We start from the raw sequence: 25106 nt of genomic DNA on the forward strand, positions 1-25106 counted from the left end.
AAAATTTGGAGGTGATCTAAACATGGCCTTGGAAAACATAGAGGTGCATGCCCACTCCGTTCCAATTGCAAACTGAATTAATATCATCTTTATACAAATATTTTTTTTGCTGTACATTTAGATATGTGCCACCTCTTAGCACAATCTATGGTCAAGGTAAGGGTAAGCGAACGACCACGTTCATCCTAAAAGCCTCTTCAACATATTAAAAAAAATCTCACACAAACATGCTCAGATCCCACAAGGCGGGCATGAAGAAATATACGGGTTTGTTTGGTTGCACTCCGATCCATCCTAATTCATGTGATTTCAGATTGGAGTAGGATGGAATGCAACCAAACAAGCGGCCATCCACAAATCACACGGGTTTTAGCAAGGAATGAATATGAATACCACCATTTCATTCCGTTGCATTGGATGATTGGAAGCATGCATCTTCATGTTAGGAGTACGTAGTACGCCCAAAACGGGCAAGCAAGCGTAAAAGTTGGAGCAGCCAATTCTTCCAGCCATATTTCACTGTCAGTGACTGGAGAGTTTCCTCTGGAGTGACGCGGGCGGGAGTGAAAACCACACCTCACCTCACCTCACCTTGTTCACCTGTAGCCGTTGGTTGAGAAAGGCAAGTCGCACCGCACTCCACTTCACCCGGCTCCCGCCCTCTCCCTCAATCCTCCCAACCACCCTCCCCAAGTCGCCAGTTCACCACCACCTTCACCTCGCACCGGGCCACCGGCCGTATTCATTCCGATTCCACTCCCTCCTCGCCCTACGGCTGCAGCATCTTCCCCTCACCCTATCGCCCCGCGTCTCTCCCTCAAGATACTCCTTGGTCTCACCATTCCATTCCCCGGGCCGTACGCGCATTCCCGGCTAGCTCCTCCTCCGATCTCGGCACGGCCATGATCTTGAGTTCTTGGCATTGATGGTGTTCTGGTAGCGAGCCTTCTTTAACCCACCTTAACAATAACTGCGTGCCCCACCTCTCCTCTCCTCTCGCCCTGCAGCCCGAGCTGAGCTGAGCTGATTCGGCGGGCTCTGCGCTGCTCCACATCCATCCGTCCGCCTTCGCCCAATCCTGATCCAGAATCCTGTCAGCGGCGCGCCGTGATCCGGCAGCAGCAGCAGCAGCAGCTTCGCGCGGCCATGGGCACGGGCGCGCTCGCGGTGGCGGCGCCGGCGCCGGACCGGGCCAACAAGCAGCGCCGGGCCGGCGGCGCCCACCTGTGGAAGAAGGCGCTGCTCCACTTCTCCCTCTGCTTCGTCATGGGCTTCTTCACGGGCTTCGCGCCCTCCTCCTCCTCCTCCTGGAAGGCCGACACCACCCCCCACCCGCCGCACCGCCCCGGGGACCGCCTCGCCGCCTCCCGCGTCGCCGTCGACGCGCGCGCCTCCCTCCTGCCGTCGCCGCCCGCGGCCGCCGGCGACGCGCTCTCCGCCGCCGCTGCCGGCGGTGGCGGGGCCACGGTGGACGTGGGCGACGACGACGATGATGGCGCCGCCGGCCAGCACCGGCTCCTGATCGTGGTCACCACCACGCGGTCGGGCCCCGGGGAGCGCCGGCGCCGCCGGGGCGAGCTGCTGCGCCTGGCCCACACGCTCCGCCTCGTCCGCCCGCCCGTCGTCTGGGTCGTCGTCGAGCCCGCCGCCGACGGGCCCGCCACCGCCGAGGTGCTCCGCGGCACGGGCGTCATGTACAGGCACCTCGCCTTTAAGCCCGAGGAAAATTTCACCACCGCCGAAGCCGAGGCGCACGCGCAGCGGAACGCCGCGCTCGCGCACGTCGAGAAGCACCGGCTCGCCGGCGTCCTGCACTTCGCCGACGCCGCCGGCGTCTACGACGTCGGATTCTTCGACCAGATCCGACAGATCGAGTCAGTACCCCCTCCCACCTTCTTCAAATCTCGCCCTCTGCTTCCTTCCTTCCTTCGATTTCATGTCATGCTTGCTTTTAATTGATGAATGAATAATGCTCTGATTGATTCGTTCATCTTCCTACTTGCTCCATTGAAATCATTCTACTAAGATGCAGCATAATTAGAATGTGTCAAAGATTGGAGCTTTGCCTGTTCCCCTTCTTCAATTTGACATCTAATTGATCTCCATTTCCAGCATGCATCCTGTTCTTCCAGAATGTATGTTGCTTGAATCTGAATCATAATGCCTAAAATTGCAATTCGAGCTCATAAATTTCATTTCGGATCTTTTTTTATGCCCACCAACTAGGACTACGACTAGGGTTCCTCATAACTAATCACCGCTTCTTAATTTTGGAGTACCAGTAATTTATTTTATTTACTCGTCTAAGCCGTATAGTTTGGTACATAGATAAATTATTGAAAGCACAAGCTGTCATTAGTGGGGGAATAAGGGTGGGACAATGCGTGTCTCGCCTGTACTACTTCTTAATTCTCTTATGATGAAAAAAGAGAGAGAGAGAGAGAAGGGGGCACTGTAGATGCTTAGAGAACTTTAACTATTCTCTCTCCATTTCTCTGATGCGAGGAGTCAATTATTGGATCTAGTTTACCACTTTTCTGAGTACCTTTCGCCCCAACAAACAAGGCTTCTTTTTCAGACTTAATCTTTCGCTTTTGCTCGCCCCCAACGGACCAATGTGTTCATGCCAACCACTCCAATTAGTTTAATTAAGATTTTAAGCACGTCTCATGAGCAAAGCCATAATTATTTTATGTGGTAGTGGTAGCACTGTTGTTAGTCTCTGACAAATGGGCCTGTAACGGTGTCGGTGGCACCTAACGAAATGGAAAGTAAGTGGAAACACGGCATCCTTGAATTGACTCCCGAGATGTTGTTACTCCTAAAATGGGGAAGCAATATGCTGGGGGAAAATAGCCACAAAAGATAGCAGGTGGGGAAAAAATAGAAGGAACCGTTATGCCATGGCCAGTGAAGAGATTGAACTAAAATGGAGAAGGTCCTGGTCCTGTGCACACCATTAACTGCTCCCTCCAACCCCATGAATGTCCATCTGATATGCACCACAGAAAGTTGCCCACTTATTTGGTGCAGTTTTCCTATACTGGTGCACACAGCACACCTGTGATTTAGAAACTCTTTTCTTTTCTTGTTTGCAAAATACGGCTTGAATCTTCATTTCTGTGCAGATCATCAGTTGTCCTTGGAGATTTTTCTCATGAGTTTGAAAATCTTGCAAAGATGAGATTTCACATTTTCATTTTACCAACATTTGATGTTGGTTATTGGGTTTCTTACTTGCATGATCATGAATTTCCAGCAGAGCATGAAATCCAATATTTTCACCTGAGTATGAAACTAGTAGCATCTGAAGCTTGTTGTTTACCTCTCTTTCTCTCTCTCGCTCTCTGCACTTGGTCCTAAAATGTGACCACCTCTTTAACCTTTGCTTATCCATCCGAAACAATGTTAGCGGATGCTGTTAAAAGATTAGATGCTTATGGGTATAAAGCAATCTACATTTCAAAAAAATACATACATAACACAATCTTACTCGGCATCAATTCCAAAACTTTTTGCCTCTCAACTCGAAAACATCCCTGAAACATTTGACTTACCTTTCGCATTCACGTTTCCGATGGTAGCATTCTAACATTGGTGATGAGTGCTTGGGTTCATTAAGAGAGGGAATCACACCTTGGTTCAGTACAATAGTACTAGTAGATCACTAATACAATAGTACTCATGCCATGTGAGAGCACAGTGGCGATGTTCCCTGGAAGAACAATCTTTTTGACTGAGGGAACATGATGGATAAAAGCAGTCCTTTTTTCCTCAAGCAAGGTTTACCTGCATCTTGGTACCAAAACATCTGCACTTGTTTTTCTAGTTTGCCTTCTGTTCTTTTTTCTTTCTTTCTTTTTTGGAATCCCTTTTAGTTTTTACAGTCCTCGAGATGCGTGCACATCTGCTCTTGTGGCCCCTGATGCTTTTTGTGGGGCTCCAGCATAATAATACAACAGAGCTAGGAGCATCCATTATGCCTTGTCGCACATATGGCCTAGCATGCCTGTCCTAGAACTTACCAGCTACAGTGCAGGTGCACAATATAGTGGCACTGTAAGTGCAGTTTACTAAATGACGGGGTTTGACCATGGTTAATGCCTCTTGTGTCAGGTTGAGATTCAGCATTGGCTTCTTTTAAGCCTAGGAGGCTGAAATATGGTTACGGTTTAATGTTTAAATTAAGCTCGTGTGTTTACTGTGCCTAGTTGTGTTTGACTACATATTGGGAACACGTGTGCTTACTTTTGCATTGCTCGTCAACCATTGCATCATCCCATAGTTTGTTTGATCTGGATTTGTCAAGGCTATTCAAACTTTGGAATTGGTAATGAAACAAATTAAGCATCTGCATGTGCAGCCGTGTAGGCAAGTGGAGGCTGTAGCTGTACTGTATAGTCCATGACTCCATGTCCATATATCGGGAGGCAGTTACATGCAATAACTCAGTCTATTCCTTGTATCAAGTGATTTGGATGAGTGGTCAAAAGTATAGTAGGCACTAGGCAGCATGTGGAAGACTTGTCAATGGAGCTATCCCCTCCATAACATCTTCTTTTGAGTTGAGGAAATCAGATGCCTCTGTTATTTTTCTTCAAATTAAACTCATTTGGCTGATGTGTGCTTAGTGCCGGTGGAGTCTCATCCTAGTCAAGGTTTGGTGGCACAATGCTTTTTAATTCCATAATTCTTCTGACCCAATCAAGATGAGATACATAGATCACAGGCATAGCTCACGCTTGCACCACACATGTTTTGGTGCATGTTGCATAGTTCTTGCTGAATTTCATCTCAGATGTGGGCGCCTTTAGATGTTCTTTCTAACGTTTCAAATGTGCAGGGCGTTTGGCACATGGCCTGTGGCAACAATGTCGGCAGCCGAGAAGAAAGTGGTAGTGGAGGGTCCACTATGCAGTGCCTCAAAAGTCGTCGGTTGGTTCTCAAGGGACTTTAACGATGGGACCACCCGTTCAGTGACGTATAACACGGAAGCTGACTTGAATCCTGCTGGTGCTGCTGGTACACGAGCCCACACGATTGACGTCTCAGGTTTCGCGTTCAACAGTTCAATTTTATGGGATCCTGAGCGGTGGGGACGGCCAACATCTTTACCAGATACTTCACAGGTTAGTCCACCCCCGCCTTCTGCATGTCAGTAACCAAGCAAGTCTAATCCAATTAAATTTTGTTTTGTCGTGACACAAAGTACTTAACAGGCTATGATATGTGATTGACTCAGTGAAAAGACTGGTTCTGAGATATCAGCATTTTTTTGGCTGTCCATTTCTTGATCATCTCATCATCATATAAAAATTGCAAACAGCGTACAATAGAGGATCTGTTTGACCGTTGGAATTGTGGAGTGCATGCCTAGCCTAAATATGAAATGTTAAGCCATTGACATTAGTAATTTGAAGTGTTATTTCAAGGAATGGTTTCATACTCTATGAATTGTTTTCCTTCTGTTATTTGAAAAATGAAAGTCATCAGTTTCTAATACAACAGTGTCTGCGATATGGCCTGGCATTTGTGGTGATTGCCATGCGTTGTAAGGTCCTGTAAAGTCTTTCTTCTTTTGATAAAAAACATGCTAAGCACGATCTCAAGGAAAAAAAAGGGCAAGTGGTTGTAACAGACTGGATGCTGACTTTGTCAATAGTTTAAGTCAAGCATAGGCACTCATGTTCCTTCCGAACAAGATACAGTTATACTAGATAAATCATCTGAATTCAACTCACGATTTTTTTATCTAGAATAATCATAGTACAGCATTACTCATTTTTAACAGAATGGAGTATTTATTACCAAGTATCCAGTGCTTTCAACAGATTCTTGTCCTCTCTACATGGCCTTACCTGATATTGTTGGACTGTCCCTGTTACACAAATTATCAACTTAGATTCGTGGATTGATGTGACAACCCTGGCGTTACACAAATGCCAAATCCCCTTTCAATGGAACATGGCAGGGAACAGATGGCACCCCTATCACTTTCATGCACTCATTAAAATTTCTGGTTCTGATTTTGTTTATATCATCTGCCAACCTACTTTTCTAATCCATGAGATACAGCCACTAATGATACTGAAAGTGGAATGTGCCACTAAACCATGATACTGATTTCTGATTGAAATGAGATAATCAAGCAATATGATACTTATCTGACAAGCAATCCCATACAAACCAGTTCGTGCAAGGAACCTGTAGCTACAGGCGTACAAACCGTCTGAAGCTTGTTCTGAACTATGAGCCGATACTGATAGCATTCAATTTCTCTTCTATTTATCATGTGCAAGCAATAAGCTATCAACAGTTAGTTGATGGAGACTGAGTCCCATGTTGGTTACCTAGCATTCCTGTACCTGCCTGCGAATGTTATTCTATCAGATCACCTGAATTTTCTACTCCCAACTAACATGATATGTTGTTACTGATGTGATTGCAGGACTCCATCAAGTTTGTGCAAGAAGTGGTACTTGAGGACCGAGCTAAGCTGAAGGGGATCCCCTCTGATTGCTCCCAGATCATGGTGTGGCAGTATAGCATGCCCAGCTCACAATAGAGGGCAGTCAAGCGGATGCACAAGAGGCGTCGCTGCCTCACAGGAAGGGGAAGAACTGCGGGGATTGGATCGGAGTCGATGTAAATGTGCTGGGCGATAACAAAAAGGAAAGGAAGAAGGTTGATTACTTAGGGTTCTTTTTTTCTCATTCTCCTTTTGGGTTCCCTTTTTCTCTCAGTTTTGGTTTTCAAGTTTGGAGGCCATGAATGATAACTGCCCGTGGGTGAAGTTCGCCCCCCAAGCAGGAAAAAAAATGTGATAGTATTTATTCAGATTCATTTGTGATTCTTTAGCTTGGTCCTGTTGTGTTTGCGAGGCGGTACCGCCTCGCGAATGTCCCTCTTGTGGGTTGCAATAATACCACTATGTGTAGGGAGGATTGAACTTGGTGAAGAAACCCTGTTCGCTTGAACTTATTGACTGGCTTATCAGCTATGGTATAGTGTTTTTCTCTCACAACAAATCAGCCAACAGTACTTTTCAGCCTGAGCGAACAGGTTGGCATGAGGAATGAAGAAGTTTACTGTGTTGTGGCATGAATTCCAGCTAGGCAGCAATTACCATCTGAAGAACAAAAGATCATGTGCAGAAAGAAAAGAATAAAAACTCTGAATTTGCTCTCAGGTCTTGTTATCTATAGAAAGTTAGAAACTATATTGTCTGATCTTTCCTTTTGGGAGGGTTTTTGGAGGAAAGTGGATGAAAAACACTATTCCGGATGAAATGTTGTGAGAGAAAAATACTGTTCTTGATGAAAAAACAAGCGGGTCAAGCCGGGTTCAAGGGCACGCTAACGGGCCGGTGTTTATTTGCTCTGAGGAGGTTTGTGGTTGTTGAAAGGGAAGGGAAACAGGTACTTTGTGCTCCCTGCAGTTATGTCACTGACAGGTGAGCCTGATTGCAATCATGCCCTGTGAGTGACACAAGTGCAAGGAACCAAAGTCAGAGGAGCTCTCATCCGAAAAGGGAAACATGGGGTTCCCAACGGTCTGTGCCTCCGTGAGGAGCTGGTAAAGCAAAACATGGGCAAACCCAGGCGACCATTTGGGGTAAAGAGTAAAAAACTCGGCTTGCAAAATCTGGGCATGAATGATGAGATCCAGTGCTATGACAACCAGATGGATACGGTTGTCCAGTCTGAGACGCTGAGAGGCGTATCAAGCAGGTACGCCGCCGCCGCTGCCGCCGGCGTCGTCGTCGTTATCCCCTGCCTCGGGATTCGCACTCGCCGTGCAGTTGTGACCACAAGGAAGGCCCATTTGCACATCTATGCGGGCCCAAATAAATGGGCCTGTTAACGTTACTGCCCCCAAGGCCCCAACCCAACCTAAGCTGGACCGTGAAGCCCAGCGCACTCGGTCTGTCGTCTCCCTTCTCGTCAAAAAAAAAAAACTGCGCGAACATGCAGCAAGTGAGTGGGCTACAGAGCGCCTGCAAGGGGGCACCTGTTTTTTTTTTTTTTGAAAATTAGGGGGCACCTGCTGGATACGACTGATTCGGCCGAACCCTTAGATGTTTCTAAAATTTGCTAAGCCAATGATTTAGCAATCAAAAGTTGAGCAAAAATATTTGCTATAGATTTGGAAAGCTAAATATAAGGTATTGACTAATTCTGGTAACCAACCAAATAGAGGTTAAAAATTTGGCTTGCCTAAGTTTTGACAACCTACAAAAATTTGGCTACCAGCCAATCAAGCAAGCCAGTAATCAAATAAGGTCCAAATTGCACTATGGAACCTGGAAAAAGGGTTGCATATGCAACCAATTAGACCCTATATATATTTTTAGAACGATATGAACGAGAAATATAGCATGATACTTTTAAAATGTCTTTTGTACTAGTACTATATAAGAACTTGATTGTTTTGGAAACGAGAAACGAAATACGACGTTCCCGCTGCTAAGATCAGGGCCCGTTGCCTTGCATAAATATCTGTTGCATGCATGCGCGGCTTCTGTTCCAGGATGAGGAGTAAACGCTGCTCCCCACTCTGCACGCCTCGTGATCGACATTCGACCCATCACCGGATACATATGATTAGGGATGAAAACGGTACGGATATTTTCCGACCGTATTCGAAACCGAATCCATTTAGAGGGGTTGAGATCTGTCCGTATCCGAGTCCAGATATCCAACATCCGATACCGTATCCGTATCCGAATACTCAAATCGCATATTTATGATATCGATATCCAATCGTATCCTATCCGACATAGTTGACACTATCCGTATTCGAATTCGAATCCGGATAGAAATATGAAAACAAATATAATATCGATGATATCCGTCCGTATCCGATCCGTTTTCATCCCTACATATGATACATCGACGTCGTCGGCGTTGGCATACATATTTACGTCTCGTCTTTTTCGATCAATGAATAGTATTTTTCTCTCACAACAAATTAGCCAACAATATTTTCAGCCAGCCAAGCGAATTATTTATGCTGCTACAGTGTTTCGATCGTGAGCAGGAGCCACAGCGGCCGGCAAGCAACGCGTGCAAGTGCAAGTGCGAGCAATGCTCTTTATGTTCTTGTTTGGTTGGAGGAAGGAGACCAACACAAATTCATCGGTATCTACTGTCTCCATCTTTTGTGCAAAGTATTCCAACTAGTGTCATTTTTTTCAACTTTATCTAAATTTATAGGAAAATACATCGACGTCGATTGATTTTGTACTTCTTGTTGGACTCTTCGCGGAATATGTTTTAACAGTGCATTTATTTGTACTTGTACTTGTTAAAATATCTTTTGAAAAATCTAGTCAGATAAGATAAGAAATTTTTGACTTAAAATAAAATTAAGATAAATTATAATAATTTATATTATAATGGAGAGAGAGAGAGAGGAGCGATTACTACATGGTCTTATGCCTTACGTCTGGAGGGCAAAAGCAAAGAAAAGAGAAAGGTGGGGGCAAATAACTAAAAGGGAGCTGTGTAGCCTGCTTTTAGCAAAGGTGAAAACAGACATCGTCCTACCTACACGTACACCTTCTCAAGAGTCAAGATAAGTAGGTCAATGTTATCATTACACCGCTTGCTAATCTTCTATAGCAAAAGTTACAATCTTGGCTCATCAGCGTCTTGGCAACAGCTCCTACGTGTTCTAAGCTGTTGATGTTTTCTTTCGCAGAAAAAAGGTTGTTGGTATTTTCACATAAGGGGCAATTTTCTTCATGCAAACTGAAAAGTGGCATGGTCTTGAAACACAAATATTGGCACCCACACCCCAAAAAACTACCTTGTCAACCTAAATACCAAGTCTGCAAATTGGCAAAAGAGTGAGGACCGTCTTGTGCATGATCTTAGGAATAAAATATCATATGTTTGTTTTCTGTTTTTTTTTACAAAAGATATACTCTCTCCATCTTAAAATACACATGGATTCATAGCCAGTTTTTTTCCAAAAAATAAATACATTTCCTTAACTCTCCCCAAAACAGCAAGAACCATTTATTGCCTTACCCTAATTCTGTGGACAAGATTATTAGGTGGCTAGCTGGTTGCATGCATCAGTTTGTGAGTATAGGAAACTAAACTTGATGGAATAGTCGATATATTGCTGAGCCTCTTGAATGGATTGTATAGGAGCACAAGGGATTATCGTGTAGTACAAAACAAGTTAGGCTCATATGAAAACAAATCTAAACTCTATCTATTCTACCAAAGAAATCATACATTTGTAGTACTCTAGTATTATTCCACCATAGTCACAGTGGAAGAGGCGCGGATGATGACACTCGGAGAAGAAGTTGAAAGTTGTAAGCCGATAAGCTCACATCCGCATAGTCATGAAGACCAATCGATCCATCACGGATGTTGTGGCTAGAGTAGAAGCCAACGAGGTTGCTCGAACAAGGTGGTAGCCCTTTGGGTCCATATCAAGGTAGCCGAGCGCAAGGGCGAGTAGCCATGGTCAAGGATGTCATGTGTAGTATAGCCATGATCAGTAGAGTCATGGGGTTGCCGAAGTTAAGGTAACTGCAAATGAAGTCATGAGCGCACAAGGAGGCACCATGAAGACGGTGGTGCATTGGAGAAGGCGTCGTAGGTGAAAGTGGTGATGCATCAAGGCAGTCGAGGGAGAAGGTCGAGTCACCATGGATAAAGCATGCCATGGGTTTGTCAGGCTCGGGAACACATCACAGGACGAAGGCACACACCTGTGTTACCAATATCGGACATACTAGGGAGGGATCCCCAACCATGTATCAATGTTTGAGGGACCAACTAAGAGGGCCTCAACAACGGTTGCGGTGACTAGAACGATGTGGTTATTGGAGTAGACGAAGTAGGTGGGAAGAGATGGTGACATTAACGACAAGGTTGTGCTAGACGAAGTGAGGAGGTAGGTCCAAATGATCTAGCACAAAGCCAATAGTCATGGCATTTATAGTGACAATGTCTAGAGTGGACGACAAAGAATGTAACAGCTTGATGAAGTCCATACATGCTGGGTGCGCAGAGACGTAGTCGAGGACATAGTTGATGATGATGAAGATGCAACGACGAGCAAGAGGCAATGTTGCAGCGCAACAAGGCGATGCAGTAGAAGCCCCATTGCTTAGAGAGTAGGCATGCAGTACTCCAAGGATAAACTCCATGGAATCCTATGAAGCGAAGGTGCATGCAAATAGTTGATCGGACCGATCATGCAACGAGGCAAAGTAGGTTGCGCGCTCTAAGTTGATATGACTGATTGCACGCGAGGTCGGAAACAACAACAATGATGTCGAGGGTGGAGTTGGTGTTGCACTGACTTGTACTGCCCAACGCTAGGCTGGGTGCTCGCATCAAAGAGGTGAGGTCAGTAGCTAGAGCATAGGTAATGGTCTAATGGATCACATTAGGGCGGTGCGAATGGTGACGTATGGCGGAGGTCGTGGTAGTGGCGTCACTATCATTTGGAGGCCATGAAGGTATCGGCGGTTGACGATGTGTAGACGAAGATGCGTAGAGGCGACATATGCAGACATCTCTTGGAACGTTGCAAGCCATGCCATACCGCACAGCTCAGTGATGAATAATCGAGGCTAATGTCAGTAGAGGCGCACGAAGACAATAACAGTGATCGACACAAACCAAACTTGGATCAGAAAAACTGAAAGAAACGCTAATCAATGATTGGCGAGAGTGAAAATCCCGATAAACGGATTGGGAAAAGACTCGCCAACGCAATCAACAACATGAGTCCTAGGTATGAATGGCACCGCCCTGATAGATACCCCCATGGGCGATCTCCGCCAACACGAGTGTAGAAACAGAAGCTTAGGGACCTATGCCAAAAGATATTTTGTAGAGAATCACTCATCGTTTTGATGCATGTCAATTTAAAACAAAAACAGCTTATCTTAATTCATTTCTTGCACAAAATCACTTAATTTCTTCATAATAGCTTATTCTAGAGATCCTCCATTTTCAACTGCAAAATCAATCTCCATAGAAATTCAAAAGCTGAGGAAGCTTTACTGCTTGCCCTTAGTTAACTTTGGGAACCACACTTTGTGGGGCCTAGCTACAGTGCTCGGAATGAAGAAAAAAATAAACCATGGTACTCCACTGCACATATGCGACTGTGAAAACTACACCATAACAATAATATACTAGATCTCAGAGCAAACAGATTAAAGGAGAACTCGCGTGTTAGGCTGTCGCTTTGCAACTCGTGACATATTCATTATTTAAACAGTTGATGGGGAACACTATGAGTGAGACTCAATTCTGTGCATTATCGTCTACGACTCCTATATGTTCGCTTGGCTGATAAGCCATGACTGAAAGTATTGTTGGTTGATTTGTTGTGAGAGAAAAATATTATTCATTGGTTGAAAAAGTACGGCTTATAAGCAAGCGAACAGGACGATAATACGCGTCGATCATTAGTGTTTGTTTGACCATGTTTGCTACCGCTTGACCTCTAGTATCGTGTCTGGTTATTCTAAGCCTTGGTGTTAGTCCTTGTACTGCTATTATAACAAGACAAAGCATCAGGTTGCTATTCCTGTCCACATGCATGCGCGGTTCTACTCTAGTCTCACTGTCTCAGCCATCATGGCCTTGGTGCCTGTTTACTAGTAAAAAGATTAACTATGCATCATACTGGCAAAAGACACAATTTCAACGTCTTGTGGCTTGGATTTATGTGTAGTGTAAATACTCCAGGCTCAATTAACAGGCATAATGAGTTGTTGTTTTTTTTTCTGAACTACTATCAATTATTTATGTGAAATGACAAATGAGAAGTTTTTGCAGGGAAAGAGATGAGATTTTTGGTTGGTGTAGTGCATGAATCTGCAGTGTTTAATCAATAGAGTGTTGCCAGCGCAACCGCGCTTACATCTGGGCCGGAGCCAGGCAACATAAACATGGCAGAGAAATAGAAGCAGGTTGTGCTGAGTTGGCATATCATTGAGCACCAACCACCAAATGATACCTTGCCACTTGGGCACATACATACATACATAGGATAAACTCAATCATTACCATTTTGTTCTCTTTTATTTGGTATAAAGTATGCCCTTGTTTAGTTCCCACAAACTCTCAACTTTGGCACTATGCAAAAAGAAGATTTCCCGTCACATCAAACTTACGGTACATGTATGAAGTACTAAATATAGATAAAATCAAAAACTAATTGTACAGTTTAGTTGAACTTTGCGAGACGAATCTTTTGAGCCTAATTAGTCAATGTTTGGACAATAATTCACCAATACAAACGAAATTGCTACAATATTTACCATCACATCAAACACTGTGCAAATACCGAATCCGAACGGAACTAAACGCGTCCTATCTCCATTTTACTTGCAGATACTGCAGATATATGTAGGCCTCGTTTAGATTGTGAAAAAAGTGAACCCGATGAATAGTACCACTTTCGTCTTATTTGGTAAATATTGTCCAATCGTAGACCAACTAGGCTCAAAAGATTCATCTCGTGATTTTCAACTAAACTGTGTAATTAATTTTTTTATCTACATTTAATATTCCATACAAACGGTTAAAAATTAATGTGATGGAGAGAGAGCAAAAAAAACTTAGAATTTGGATGACATCTAAACAAGGCCGTACTAGCTAATGACAGAACTTGACAGATAGCATACTGCAGAACAGTGGTTGCTGTCCTGCACCGTCGTACCCATTTTATTTGCATGTATGGTACAGCAAGAAAGGGCTCGTTTAGATTCCAAAAAATTTTACCCGGTATCTGTCATATCGAATTTTGCGGCACATGCATGGAGTACTAAATATAGACGAAAAAAAATTAATTACACAGTTGATCGAAAAATTGCGAGACGAAACTTTTGAACCTAATTAGTCCATAATTAGACACTAATTACCAAATACAAACGAAATGCTACAGTGAACCAAAATCCAAAATTTTTTTTGATCTAAACGGGGCCTAAGCTACAGCATGATGAGTATATATATGTGCATCCGTGGCATTTACCTACCTCAGTGTTTATGTGATGCGGATTTCAGCTTTATCTGTCACGAGTAATGTCAGAACTAACCAGTCATTACCTCAGTTCGTTACTACACATGCTCAACTGGCACGAGTAATGTCAAAACTAACCAGCCATTACCTAGCTGCAAGTTGGCAAAATACACGGCGCAAACCACGTACTAAGTGAAAATATGAATATCGATTTGATGCATCGCGTAGTGCTCACATGCAAAAATTGAGATGCAAACTCGCTTTTAAAGATTCATATAGAATTTACAAATTTTAGGTGTATGTGCACTAGAAAACAAAATCCATGCATCTAAAAGATTTTTTTAACTTTGTCTGGGTTTTTTTAGTTTGAGTTTGCATCCCAACTTTTACATACGAGTATGTATTTGTATGCGCTATGGATGTACCAAATTTCAAAAAAAAAATGAATGATCAAAATACGTTTTTTAAATTACTTTCTATGTTTTTACCTAGCATATGGTTTTCACCCCTGTATTTTCTCGAATTGAACTTGATCTGCATTTCCTATCTCGTTTAGCATGCGTGACTTAGGGTGAAAGGAAAATTCCAACTACGCTGACCACACCGTGCCATACTTCAACGGCCATGCAGGCACGCAGGTCCTGAATCTGAATGGCAGCCAGATCCTGGAACTGCGTTGCATCACTCCATGCTTCAGACCGAAGGATCAAGGATTGATTCTGTCGTGTCAGTTGTCATCTTCAGATCTTCAGGGTCACGTCTAGCTGGTTCTGTCAAAGTTTGGAGAGCTTTTACTACTCCCTCGGCTCTAAAAAAACAATCCTAAATTTAAGATTAGTCAATTTTCTCAAATTTAACCCATTTTACACGAAAAAATATCAATATTTATATCCCTAAATAGATTTTGTATGAAAATATTTATAATTAATCTAATGATACTTATTTCATATAAAAGTATTAGTATTTTTATATAGAGATGATCAAAGTTCAAATTATTTGGCTTCTCGAAAAGTGAGAATTGCGTTCTTTTTAGGATAGAGAGAGCAGTAGGAAGAAGTATTGCTCTTCCAAAAAGAAATCCAATTCTAGAGTAGTGTCGATTCACGGTTTGTTTGAAACATGGGAAAATTTTCTTATTCTTGGATTTTTCTTGTGAAATTGAACCGATTCCTATAAAGTTCATGCATCATTCCTGCGAAATTCATGTGTTCCAAATAGACCCTCAACATTTGAAACCCGAGAAAATATTATATAAAAAAGGTACTGATACATATCGTATTAAATAAATATCATTAATTCATCATAAAATATATCTGTATAATATATATATTTAGAGTCATTGATAATATTTTTTTGTAAATTTAGTTAACTTTAAGATAGCTTAACTTTAGCCAAATCTATAATTACATTATTTGGGGATGGATGTAGTACAAAGTTTTCATTTTTAAACGTACTCGTGGGAACACAAGGCGAGACCGAAGGATATATGGCCCTGTTCGCTTGGCTGATAAGCTAGGCTGAAAAGTACTGTTAGTTGATTTGTTGCGAGAAAAAAAATACTATTCATTCACTGAAAAAGTACGACAAGACAAGCGAACAATGCCATAAACTATGGACTCGATTGGTTTCCCGATTTGATTGCCATTTTTTTCATCATCCGAATAAGGCTGAGATAGAAATGCAGCAATAATTCAAACAAAACACAGCTTGCACCACAGCAACCAGCTTGAGCAACCAAATTACACCAATTACATAAAAATGATGCCCCTTGATACCAATCAGGATCTTTATTGGACTAGTGGAGATTCCAATACCATCAGCCCCTTCCCCTCCCTCCCCCACCCGCTGTCTCCAAGCTGTCCAAAGTCCTCAGCTTTCGGGATATTTAACTTTTTATTATTATAACAGATGTTACCTCTTCGGATAGCATTTTTAAAATTGCTCATATATATTTATCATCGAGAGAGAGCATTTGATACATTCTTGCCATTTTTGCTGACGTGACATGCCAACTCGACCGGGCAGCATAGACCGGACACGGGAAATGACATTTTTGCCTCTCATCTATTTCTTCTATCTCTATCCCTTCCTCGCTTGAGCTCCGGACATGGCCGACGATGGGGTCCATGGCGGCGGCTTACAGGACATAGGGGAAGTTGGGGGCAAGGCAGCCGGGGCCACGGCATGCAGGTCCACGGCCGCGCCCGACGCCGGCGACGAACATGGCCGCAACCCGTAGGGGAAGGCTCGGTCGCAACGCCGAGGAATGGCGACCAAGCCGGTCACCATCGGCGACCTCATCCACCGCGTCGCCTCCTCCTGCCTCTCCAACCGCCTGCCCTGCAACTACACCCTCCGCGACTCCGTCGACAGTGACCTAGACGACAACGACCCCTTCGCCGACGCCGTCTCCAGCAGCGAGAAATGCTGGCGGTCCCCGTTCGCTGTGGAGGCGGAGGAAATCAAGGAAGAGGAGGGGAAGGAGGAGGAGGAGGAGAAGCTCAAGATCTGGGAGGAGGGGGCAGGAGAAGGAGAGGCTGGCCGTCGCGGCCAAGGGCGCCGAGCGCGCCCGCGACGCGGACGCGCTGATGGCGGAGGTGTTCAACGCTGTCTTCAGGGTGCGTCGCGCCTACGCGCGCGCTCCAGGGCGCGCACTACCCCTGGGACCCCGACAAGATGCGTGCCGCGGACGCGGCTGTCGTCACCGAGCTCCGCCACCTAACGCGCCTCCGCGACCGCTTCCGCCGCTCCGCCGCCGCGGGCCACATCTCGCGCCCAAACCCTTCCGCGCTGCCCCTCCGCGAGGCCGTGGCGCCATATGAGGCGGCGCTCGACACCCTCCAGTGCCAGCTCCAATCCAAGTAGGCCGAGGTGGACGGGCTCAAGGAGAAGCTCGCGGCGGCCACCAGCCGTCGTAACGGGCGCCACCACCACCACCCGCTCTCCAAGCAGAACAACCTCGGCAGCGCGCCGACGGTGGAGCTGTTCACCTCCTGTGCCGCAGCAGGCCCGCGCGGCGACGTGGGCGTTTGCGGGGCACCTCGCGCACCTGATGCGCGCCGCGGGGCTGGAGGTCATGGCGACCACTCAATCACTCACCAAGATCCCGGTGTACTCCCCGCAGCTGGCCAAGCACGCGCTGGACGTCATGCGTGCCCTCCTCGGCGGCTTCCAGCACGAGTCCTTCTACCTGGATGGCTCCCTCTCGTCACTGTTGGACCCCACCGCGTTCCTGCAGGAGGTCGAGCGAGGATGGGATAGAGATAGAAGAAATAGATGTGGGGCAAAAATGTCATTTCTCGTGGCTAGTTTATACTATCAGGTCGAGTTGGTGTGTCACGTCAACGAAAATAGTAAAAATGTATCAAATTGTCTCTCTCGATGATAAATATGTAGGAACAATTTTAAAAGTGCTATATAAAAATGGGGCATCCGTTATAAAGTTAAATATCCCGACATCTGTTATAAAGTTAAATATCCCCCCTCCCCTAAAAACTCCTTCCCGGGAGGGAGGAGGAGAGGAGCAGCAGCGGGCATCGCAAGACTCACCAAGGTAACGTGCACACGCTTCCCTCCAGCTCGCTCTCTGCTTCTCCTTCTCCCTCCCTCGCCAGTCGCCACTGCTCCTGCACTGCAACCCTGTCAGGCTTCAAGCTCCAGCCAAAAGTCGTTGGCCTCGGCTGTCCGGTGCCTGCTCCTCCTGCCGCCCCCGCTCCTCGCACCTCCATCCACCTCCCGCGGCCTCCCACGCGACATGATTGCATTGCGGGCTGCCGCGGAGCTCAGCTGTCCTCCCACGCCTCTGACTACGCCTTCCTCTCGCCCGCCTCTGCCTGCGCACAACCGAAACAGCTAGCCTGGCCGCTCGCCTTCCTTCCCTTTGCTTCCGCACGAAGATTTGGGCGTTTCTTCTTCCGATAAAGTTGTATGTGGTTTGACACCCGTCGTCTCCAGATAGGTGGTTTGGTTCGTGACTTGTTTGCTCCTCTCCAGGTGCCAGCCAGGGTGACTGTTTCGAGGAGCGTGGAGTGGCGCCATGGGGAAGAAGGGCAAGTGGTTCGGCGCCGTCAAGAAGGTCTTCAGCCCTGAATCCAAGAAGAAGGAGGAGGAGGTGATGCTTCACGCTTCCCCGGCCCCTTGGATTTCTCTTGCGTTTTGCGGGTTTTGTTTTGGGATTTTTTTTTTTTTGGGGGGGGGGGGGCGTTTTCTCTCGGATCTGATCGGGTTCGTGTTTCCCTCGTCCAATTCCGAAGAATTCAGTAGCTTCAGTTCAAGTGTTCATGGTAAAAAACGGCATCTTGTTCACCGTTTTCGGACTTATCAGCCGCCGTCCTCGTTTCGATTGGCCTTTCGTGTTTTGTATATGGAAAAGAAAATACTGAATTTTTGGTTCGGCAGTTAGCACTCTGTAGTAATTCGCAAAAAAAAAAAATGGCACTCTGTAGTTCCAACAGCATTGTTGTCAAGACGGCATTTCCTCCCCTTTCAGATCTGCGATCAAAGCGCTGCCTCTTTTTTTTCTTGCATTTGTTTTTTCACTACAGTTCGAACTGAATTCTGATCACAATCCAAAACTTTGCACTTGAAATTAACAGAGACTAAGGAGGAAATCAGCAGCTAGCAACCCAACACCGCTAGATCTGACCCCATCTACCTCCTTGGAAGTCAATGTTTCGGTGCCACCCCCTCCAGCTCCAGCTCCTCCAGTTCTTCACCAGGCCGAGGAGGTCAGGATCCCTGAAGCCGAGCAGGAGCAGAGCAAGCATGTCACCGTGGAGGAGGCCCCTGCTGCCCCAGCACAGGCGTCGGTGCTGCCACCTGGTGTGCCAACCGAAGAGCTCGCTGCAGTCAAGATCCAGACCGCCTTCCGAGGTTACCTGGTAACGTGAAATCACTTCTTCGGTGCCATTTGGACCTGGTTTGTTTTTTTCCTGAGATGTTTAGATAAGAACAATTGTGACAGTTGGAAATTGGTTTATATAGATAGATGGTCGCATTACATCATGGAAGTGTTTGTTTAGCTGCTGATTAGGTCTTTGATATTTGGGGGTTAGGAAGAGGTTTGTTTTTTTCCTGATTTCGTTTCCACATCGACATGACTGAGCATGCAAGCAAATGTCTGTTGGTGTTGGTGGCTACCCTGCATATTTTCTCTTTTCGTGTTCTAGCTTTTAGGTGTCGGCAGCTCGCCAACCTTTGCAAGTGTTGGTTGGCCAGTTGCTGTTACTGTAATTTGGAGTGGTACCTCTTAGCATATTGTAGCTATTTACATGCCTTGTTTTCATCTAACTACTTTGTGGGCTAAATGGGAATTTATGGCTAAAGAAGTAGATTTTATTGCTTTAGTTGAACCTGGAGGAGCTGTTAATTTCTAGTTTAATTCCTCTCCTTCAGTTAGCTGTTTACTTTTTAGGTTTGTCTATTGTTTATGTCAATGTGCATTTGTCCAAAGGGCCGACAAATCATTCTTGCAAAGTGTTAGAAAAATGATTCTTGAACAACTGGCAGTTGGTGGCAGCCACCTTTAATCACTCATTTTGATGTTCTTTTCAATTATTTTTTGATACTGATAGCCTGTCTGTCCTGCTATTGAACTATCCATGAGATAGCAATTAGTGGGCGTAACTTCTGTTCCTTGGGAAATACGACTTCATGGAAATTTGACTTGTTTCATAGTAAAGCAGAATCTTACTTTTACGCTCTGCAAAAAAAAAATGGAAAGGGAAAAAGAATCTTACTTTTACAAACAACGTTATACTGAGTGTTTGGTCATTGTGATAATGTAGGCAAGGAGGGCACTAAGAGCACTGCGAGGCCTTGTTCGATTGAAGTCATTGGTTGAGGGTAATTCAGTCAAGCGTCAATCTGCAAGCACTCTGCGCTGTATGCAAACTCTATCGCGGGTGCAGTCACAAATACGTTCTAGGAGAGCAAAGATGTCCGAGGAGAACCAGGCCCTCCAACGCCAGCTCCTACTTAAACAGGAATTGGAGAATTTCAGAGTATGCAAACCTTCTCAAAGCTTTGCAGTAAAAGTTTCATGAGCTGGTGTTGTTCAACTAATATCAGTAGCATTTTTGTCTGGTTTGCTCCAAGCCTCGAGATAATTTTAAAATATTATTGAGAGAATTAAACAGATTCTGTTTGTGAACAATGCTATCTCAGATGGGTGAGAACTGGGATGACAGCACTCAATCCAAGGAGCAAATCGAGGCAAGCCTGATAGGCAGACAAGAAGCAACGATAAGAAGAGAAAGAGCGCTTGCATATGCATTTTCACATCAGGTAGGAATTCCTGCTCTCAGAACATATGCTAATCTATATATACTTGATCCTGGCTCTACGATTGTAAGCTTAAAATGTCTCGAAATGTGTTGTTTACAGTGGAAGAGTACATCAAGATCTGTCAACCCAATGTTTGTAGACCCAAACAACTTGCAGTGGGGCTGGAGCTGGTTGGAGCGCTGGATGGCAGCAAAACCTTGGGAGGGCCGCAATGGGGCTGACAAGGAGAGCAACATTGACCGCGGATCCGTTAAGAGTATGAGCTTGAACCTTGGAGAGGGTGAAATCACAAAAGCTTTCAACCGCCGGGACTCAAAACCAGAAAAGCCATCACCACCAACTCCAAAACCGACCCGTCCAGCCTCCAGGCAATCCCCTTCGACACCATCTGCTAAAGTGGCACCAATACCTGCCAGGAGGAAATCCGCCACGCCAAAGAATGGTGTTTCACAGGTGGACGATGACGCTAGGAGTGTGCTCAGCGTGCAGTCTGAGCGACCAAGGAGGCACAGTATAGCCACCTCGACTGTGCGGGACGATGAAAGCCTCGCAAGCTCCCCATCACTCCCAAGCTACATGGTTCCCACGGAATCTGCAAGAGCCAAATCTCGCCTCCAGGGCTCAGCAATGACCAATGGCGCAGAGACACCGGAGAAAGGAGGCTCTACTGGACCGGTCAAGAAGAGGTTGTCCTTCCAAGGTGGAACTGCGGCTGCCTCACCAATGCGGCGGCATTCTGGTCCTCCCAAGGTGGAGAGTGCAGTGAAGGACATTGTTGCGCCACCGCAGCCAGAGGCCTTGGTAGTCAATGGTGGAAGCAAGTGACTCGTATGACAAGTACCAGGAGGGGAAGCGGATTATAAAGATATGTTTCGTTCATGAACAGGAGTTTAAAAGTGATATCAGATCTATGAATGATTTGAATTGTTTTCCCGTTACGACCACATTGTTTGTTATATAAGATTCACAGTACCTGCCAGTTGATTCCATTTGTTGTTTCTGTAAAACAAATATCAATTTGTCACTAGAATATGTGGTGTTTGTATGTAAACAGGTCCTCTATTTATGTGAGCCATATACCTTCTTTTTCAGAAGATCCCCATGAAGTGTTCTACCCTGCAGTCTATTTACTTATTTTATCTCGCAAATTCCTATCTGTGTATAAACCACTAGCCCCGTTTCCAGAGATGTAAAAATGTAAACCCAAATACACTAACAATCCATCGATCCAAATTCAAATCTCATAAAATAATATTAAGTGATTTCTTCATTATGGTATGTAAAACAAGAATAGAATCATGTTGCCAATCAATAATATACGAGTTACAAAGCTGCATATGGAGTCAAATAACAATGAGCTACATTTCAAATTCATCTGCACGATTGGTTCTTCAGCTCAGCATCCAATATTTCTTTTCTCGAAAAACGCAGGAGAACTGCTGCTTCATATTTAGAAGAAAAAGGGGGAGAGACCCCAAATACAACACACACCACACCACCCCAAAATGTTAAGATTACATACGCTGCCTGTGGAAACAAAGAGGCGACCAAAGCTAGACTATCTCCAGGGCTACAGAACTCAGCATCAAATATTTCGCCAAGCCACCAATTCAGAGCAATTTTTGTTAGCATCAACACCTTGGAATGGAAGCAATCATTGGGCAATCTGACACAAATTTGCAGAAACGGCACTTCCACCTCTCCTCTTCGGCTACAAATTTAGGTTCGCGTGATCCTATCCAGAAGCTGAGGACTTCCTGGATTTGATCCTTGAACCACCTAGCATCATAAGTGAACCGGTATTCTTCAAGCAGGGAATGGTCTTCCTGTAGTTCATATCTGCACCAGTAAAGGACTAGGAAATTACTCTCTCTATATATCTGTGGTGTCCCATTTGCAAAAGGTATAGTGATTTGCCATTCAATAGTCTGTACAACAGATTACTGCTGTTTAGGCCGTAAGCCTGTAACTCATATTTACCTCAAGAGCAGCTGTTCTTGAGACCGTGGTAGTGTATGGCAGGTAACCTTGAAATATTTCAATACATCTTCAAAGGTCTGCAAACAGAAACCATGTTACAAGTCATAACTCGCAAGGACCATATAACACTGTTGTAGACGGTAGCATGAATGAACATCCAAAAGTACAGTAAAAAAGCAGTGTTTAGCAACACTTCTGGATTTACTCAATTTGCTAGCACATAGCAGCGAATGATTTCCCATGAATAAACTGGTTGGTCAACCACAGTAAATTGCCTGAGAACTATTAGAAGGAAGAACTACAAAGTTTAAAGGTGAGACATATCACCTTTGCATCGAATCCCAATGAGCTAATGTACCCCTTGACATCATCTGATAACAAGTAGTTGGGGTCCAGGTCAAAATAGCTGAAGAAATTCTCTGCTGGGAATTTCTCTGTGGTCAAATTGTCCCATAGATACTTGTAACACATCAGTTGAAGCCTGTCATAATCAGATAATCATCTATCATACAAACTTCATAGATGCTATCATTCTCCCATGTTCTTCAAGAGCATTCCTACCATCTTATTACTGTGAGGCAAAACATTAAAACTTGAAGATAGCGACATATGCTACTAATCATATGGATTTTGTTTCTAAACAGTAACACTCATCAATGGCTTAAAAAAGATTGCACATTAATATGATACATTTTTAATGGCACAAATACAAAGGCACAACATGTGTACAGTCTGTTGTAAGAAAGCGCACTTGCCCAGTACCACCAAATTTAAGCAGTGTTCCACATTCATATACTGAATGATTGACCTAAGAGTTGTTGCTTAAAACAAAACTAACTAAAAACCATAGTTGGCAACAATAGGAACCTGTAGTAAACTGAGCGAATCACACGGTTGGTAGAGATTCCAGTTGAGAGGCTGAACACCCAGGCTTGATCGCAGGTGTCATGGTCGTATGAGTACCTCAGTAAAGAGTTTGATGCTCCCATTTCTTAAGACAAAGCCAAATGTCTCCCTCTCCCTCTCTCTCTCTCCTTGCGTAGATTTACATATATAGGTACAAAGATAGATTTGCATAAACAATACAGTCTAGCAATTAATCCCTTTTTTGGGTACTGAAGCTATGATTGAACAATGGTAAACAGGCCAAAAGAGCATTAATACAAGTCCATGCAATTTCAGATCAAAGCAGAAGTCTTCACTAGTCTAGGGAACATACTTGCCGGCTTGCCGCACAACATAATTTGCCGTTCTCTAGGTGAAATGGTTAGGAAAGCAAATGTAAGGAGCAAACCTTCCATTTCTTTTTTGTGCTTCTGATGGAGCTGTTCGCGTGGAACGTGTCTTTGTATCCACCAGCATGGGTTGCAATGACATGCCAACCGTGGGCATTTGGATTTCATCTATAATTCCTATCATCCATGAACCTTCGACAACCCCAATCCTGCAATGACCTGATTTACTATCAGACATACTAAGTAGAATGCTTCCTAAGATGGAAAGCGTCATATACATACTCTGGAAACCAACATAGCAGAGTATTTTCATCGGTACACAGTAATGGTTTGCAGTTGCACAGAGAAGAGCTAAAGTTCCTGGGGCTTACACTGGAATTTCCCGTGTTATGCCCTCGAACATTAGCTGGTTTGTTCCCACGATGAAGTTCATGAATTTTACTGCCCATAGTTCTTCCGCAGATCTAATGGCGACGTCCACTCTCTCAACAACCTGTTCCAAAAGGAAACAGGTCGAAATGAGATTCGTTCGGGGAACTTTTCATGGTGAAATCATGGTGGAAAAGGCAAAGCATTCCGCTTGGAAGAATCAGAAATGTTGGCTCACCTCTTGCTCGAGCTGGGCATGGCGGTCCAAACCGACCTTCATGGCCACGGTCTTTTCCGGCTTGCCCCGTTCGAGCACGAACTCCATCTGCTTCTCGCACCATTCCTGCAGCAAGAAGTACGGTCACCACCAGAATCACTCGACACGAGCACATCTGATCTGGCCAGAAGACAAGACAACGAAATGCGAAAGGCGCGAGCTTTGGGCGGCGGCGTCACCGTGGCAGTGATATCGGTGACGGCGAGCGCGCGGCGCTCCCGGAACCGAGCGAGCCGAGACCTCCGCGGCAGAGGCGTGTCCTCGATGTCGCCGGCGGCGGGCGGGTACGCCGCGCAGGAGAGCGGGACGGCGGCGCGGCGGGCCGCTGCGGAGAGGAGGGGGCGTGCCCCCGCCGCGGCGGCGGCGAGCGCGGCATCGATGAGCGCCATCTCCTCGTCGCTGACGATGTCCACGAGGAACTCCTCTGCCCCGGGGCGCGCCGCGGCGGAGGAGGAGGGGGAAGCGTGGTGCATCGGAGCCGGAGGAGGAAGCGGGGAAGCCGCCAGATGTGGGCCCCACCTGGCAGCGCGGAACCGGCGGCGATCGGCCGCTTGCCTCGCGGCTTGCGCAGCGGCACGGCAGCGTTCAACTACGCAGGCCGCCCAGCAACCACTGACGTGTGGGGTCGGCCGGTTGCCCTCTCCGTCGTCTCCAACTCTACGTTCCCCGTGGTTAGCGACGTTGGTTTATGAATGTAACATTTTAACCGCGAATGAAATTGTAGGACGATTGGCCATGACCTAATACTCTCTCCGTCAAAAAAAATATGCAATTCTCATTTTATTTTCTGATGAATCAAACAATTTTTAAGACTATATTTGGATCCCTAGATCGAGCTAATACAAAATATTCCCTCTGTCCAAATTTAATTGCACGTTTACAATTTAAAAAAAATCCCAAAATAAAGAGATTCGATGAGGAGCAGTGCTGGTCTCCGTACGTACAATCTATGC

General features: G+C 45.3%; 3 protein-coding genes and 1 pseudogene across 5 annotated transcripts; 3 read left to right on the forward strand and 1 right to left on the reverse strand.

The window, feature by feature from the left end:
• The first annotated feature begins 638 nt into the window (after positions 1-638).
• LOC136512011 (probable beta-1,4-xylosyltransferase GT43A) lies at positions 639-6962 on the forward strand. Its single transcript, XM_066506021.1, has 3 exons — positions 639-1874; positions 4844-5129; positions 6449-6962. The coding sequence occupies exons 1-3, from the start codon at positions 1147-1149 to the stop codon at positions 6563-6565; spliced, it is 1131 nt and encodes a 376-aa protein (XP_066362118.1). The 5' UTR covers positions 639-1146; the 3' UTR covers positions 6566-6962.
• Positions 6963-16273: 9311 nt separating this feature from the next.
• LOC136510367 (protein GRAVITROPIC IN THE LIGHT 1-like) lies at positions 16274-17392 on the forward strand (annotated as a pseudogene).
• Positions 17393-17503: 111 nt separating this feature from the next.
• LOC136512010 (protein IQ-DOMAIN 2-like) lies at positions 17504-21380 on the forward strand. 3 transcript variants are annotated; one of them, XM_066506018.1, is made up of 6 exons: positions 17504-17560; positions 18001-18118; positions 18603-18887; positions 19794-20009; positions 20173-20292; positions 20392-21380. In XM_066506018.1, the coding sequence occupies exons 2-6, from the start codon at positions 18044-18046 to the stop codon at positions 21115-21117; spliced, it is 1422 nt and encodes a 473-aa protein (XP_066362115.1). In that variant the 5' UTR covers positions 17504-17560; positions 18001-18043; the 3' UTR covers positions 21118-21380. The 3 variants fall into 3 exon arrangements, with proteins under 3 accessions (XP_066362115.1, XP_066362117.1, XP_066362116.1); XM_066506020.1 differs by having other exon boundaries at positions 18001-18113; positions 18601-18887; XM_066506019.1 differs by lacking the exon at positions 17504-17560 and adding an exon at positions 17578-17932.
• A 338-nt stretch (positions 21381-21718) lies between these two features.
• LOC136512012 (exonuclease V, chloroplastic-like) lies at positions 21719-24834 on the reverse strand. Its single transcript, XM_066506022.1, has 7 exons — positions 24333-24834; positions 24115-24219; positions 23879-24000; positions 23567-23716; positions 22600-22753; positions 22273-22349; positions 21719-22131 (listed from the first exon to the last, which is right to left on the reverse strand). Exons 1-7 carry the CDS (start codon positions 24624-24626, stop codon positions 21924-21926), a joined length of 1110 nt encoding a protein of 369 aa, XP_066362119.1. The 5' UTR covers positions 24627-24834; the 3' UTR covers positions 21719-21923.
• Between the last annotated feature and the right edge of the window lie 272 nt (positions 24835-25106).

Source organism: Miscanthus floridulus, chromosome 16 (genome assembly GCF_019320115.1).
Source record: "Miscanthus floridulus cultivar M001 chromosome 16, ASM1932011v1, whole genome shotgun sequence".
Taxonomy (NCBI): Eukaryota; Viridiplantae; Streptophyta; class Magnoliopsida; order Poales; family Poaceae; genus Miscanthus; species Miscanthus floridulus.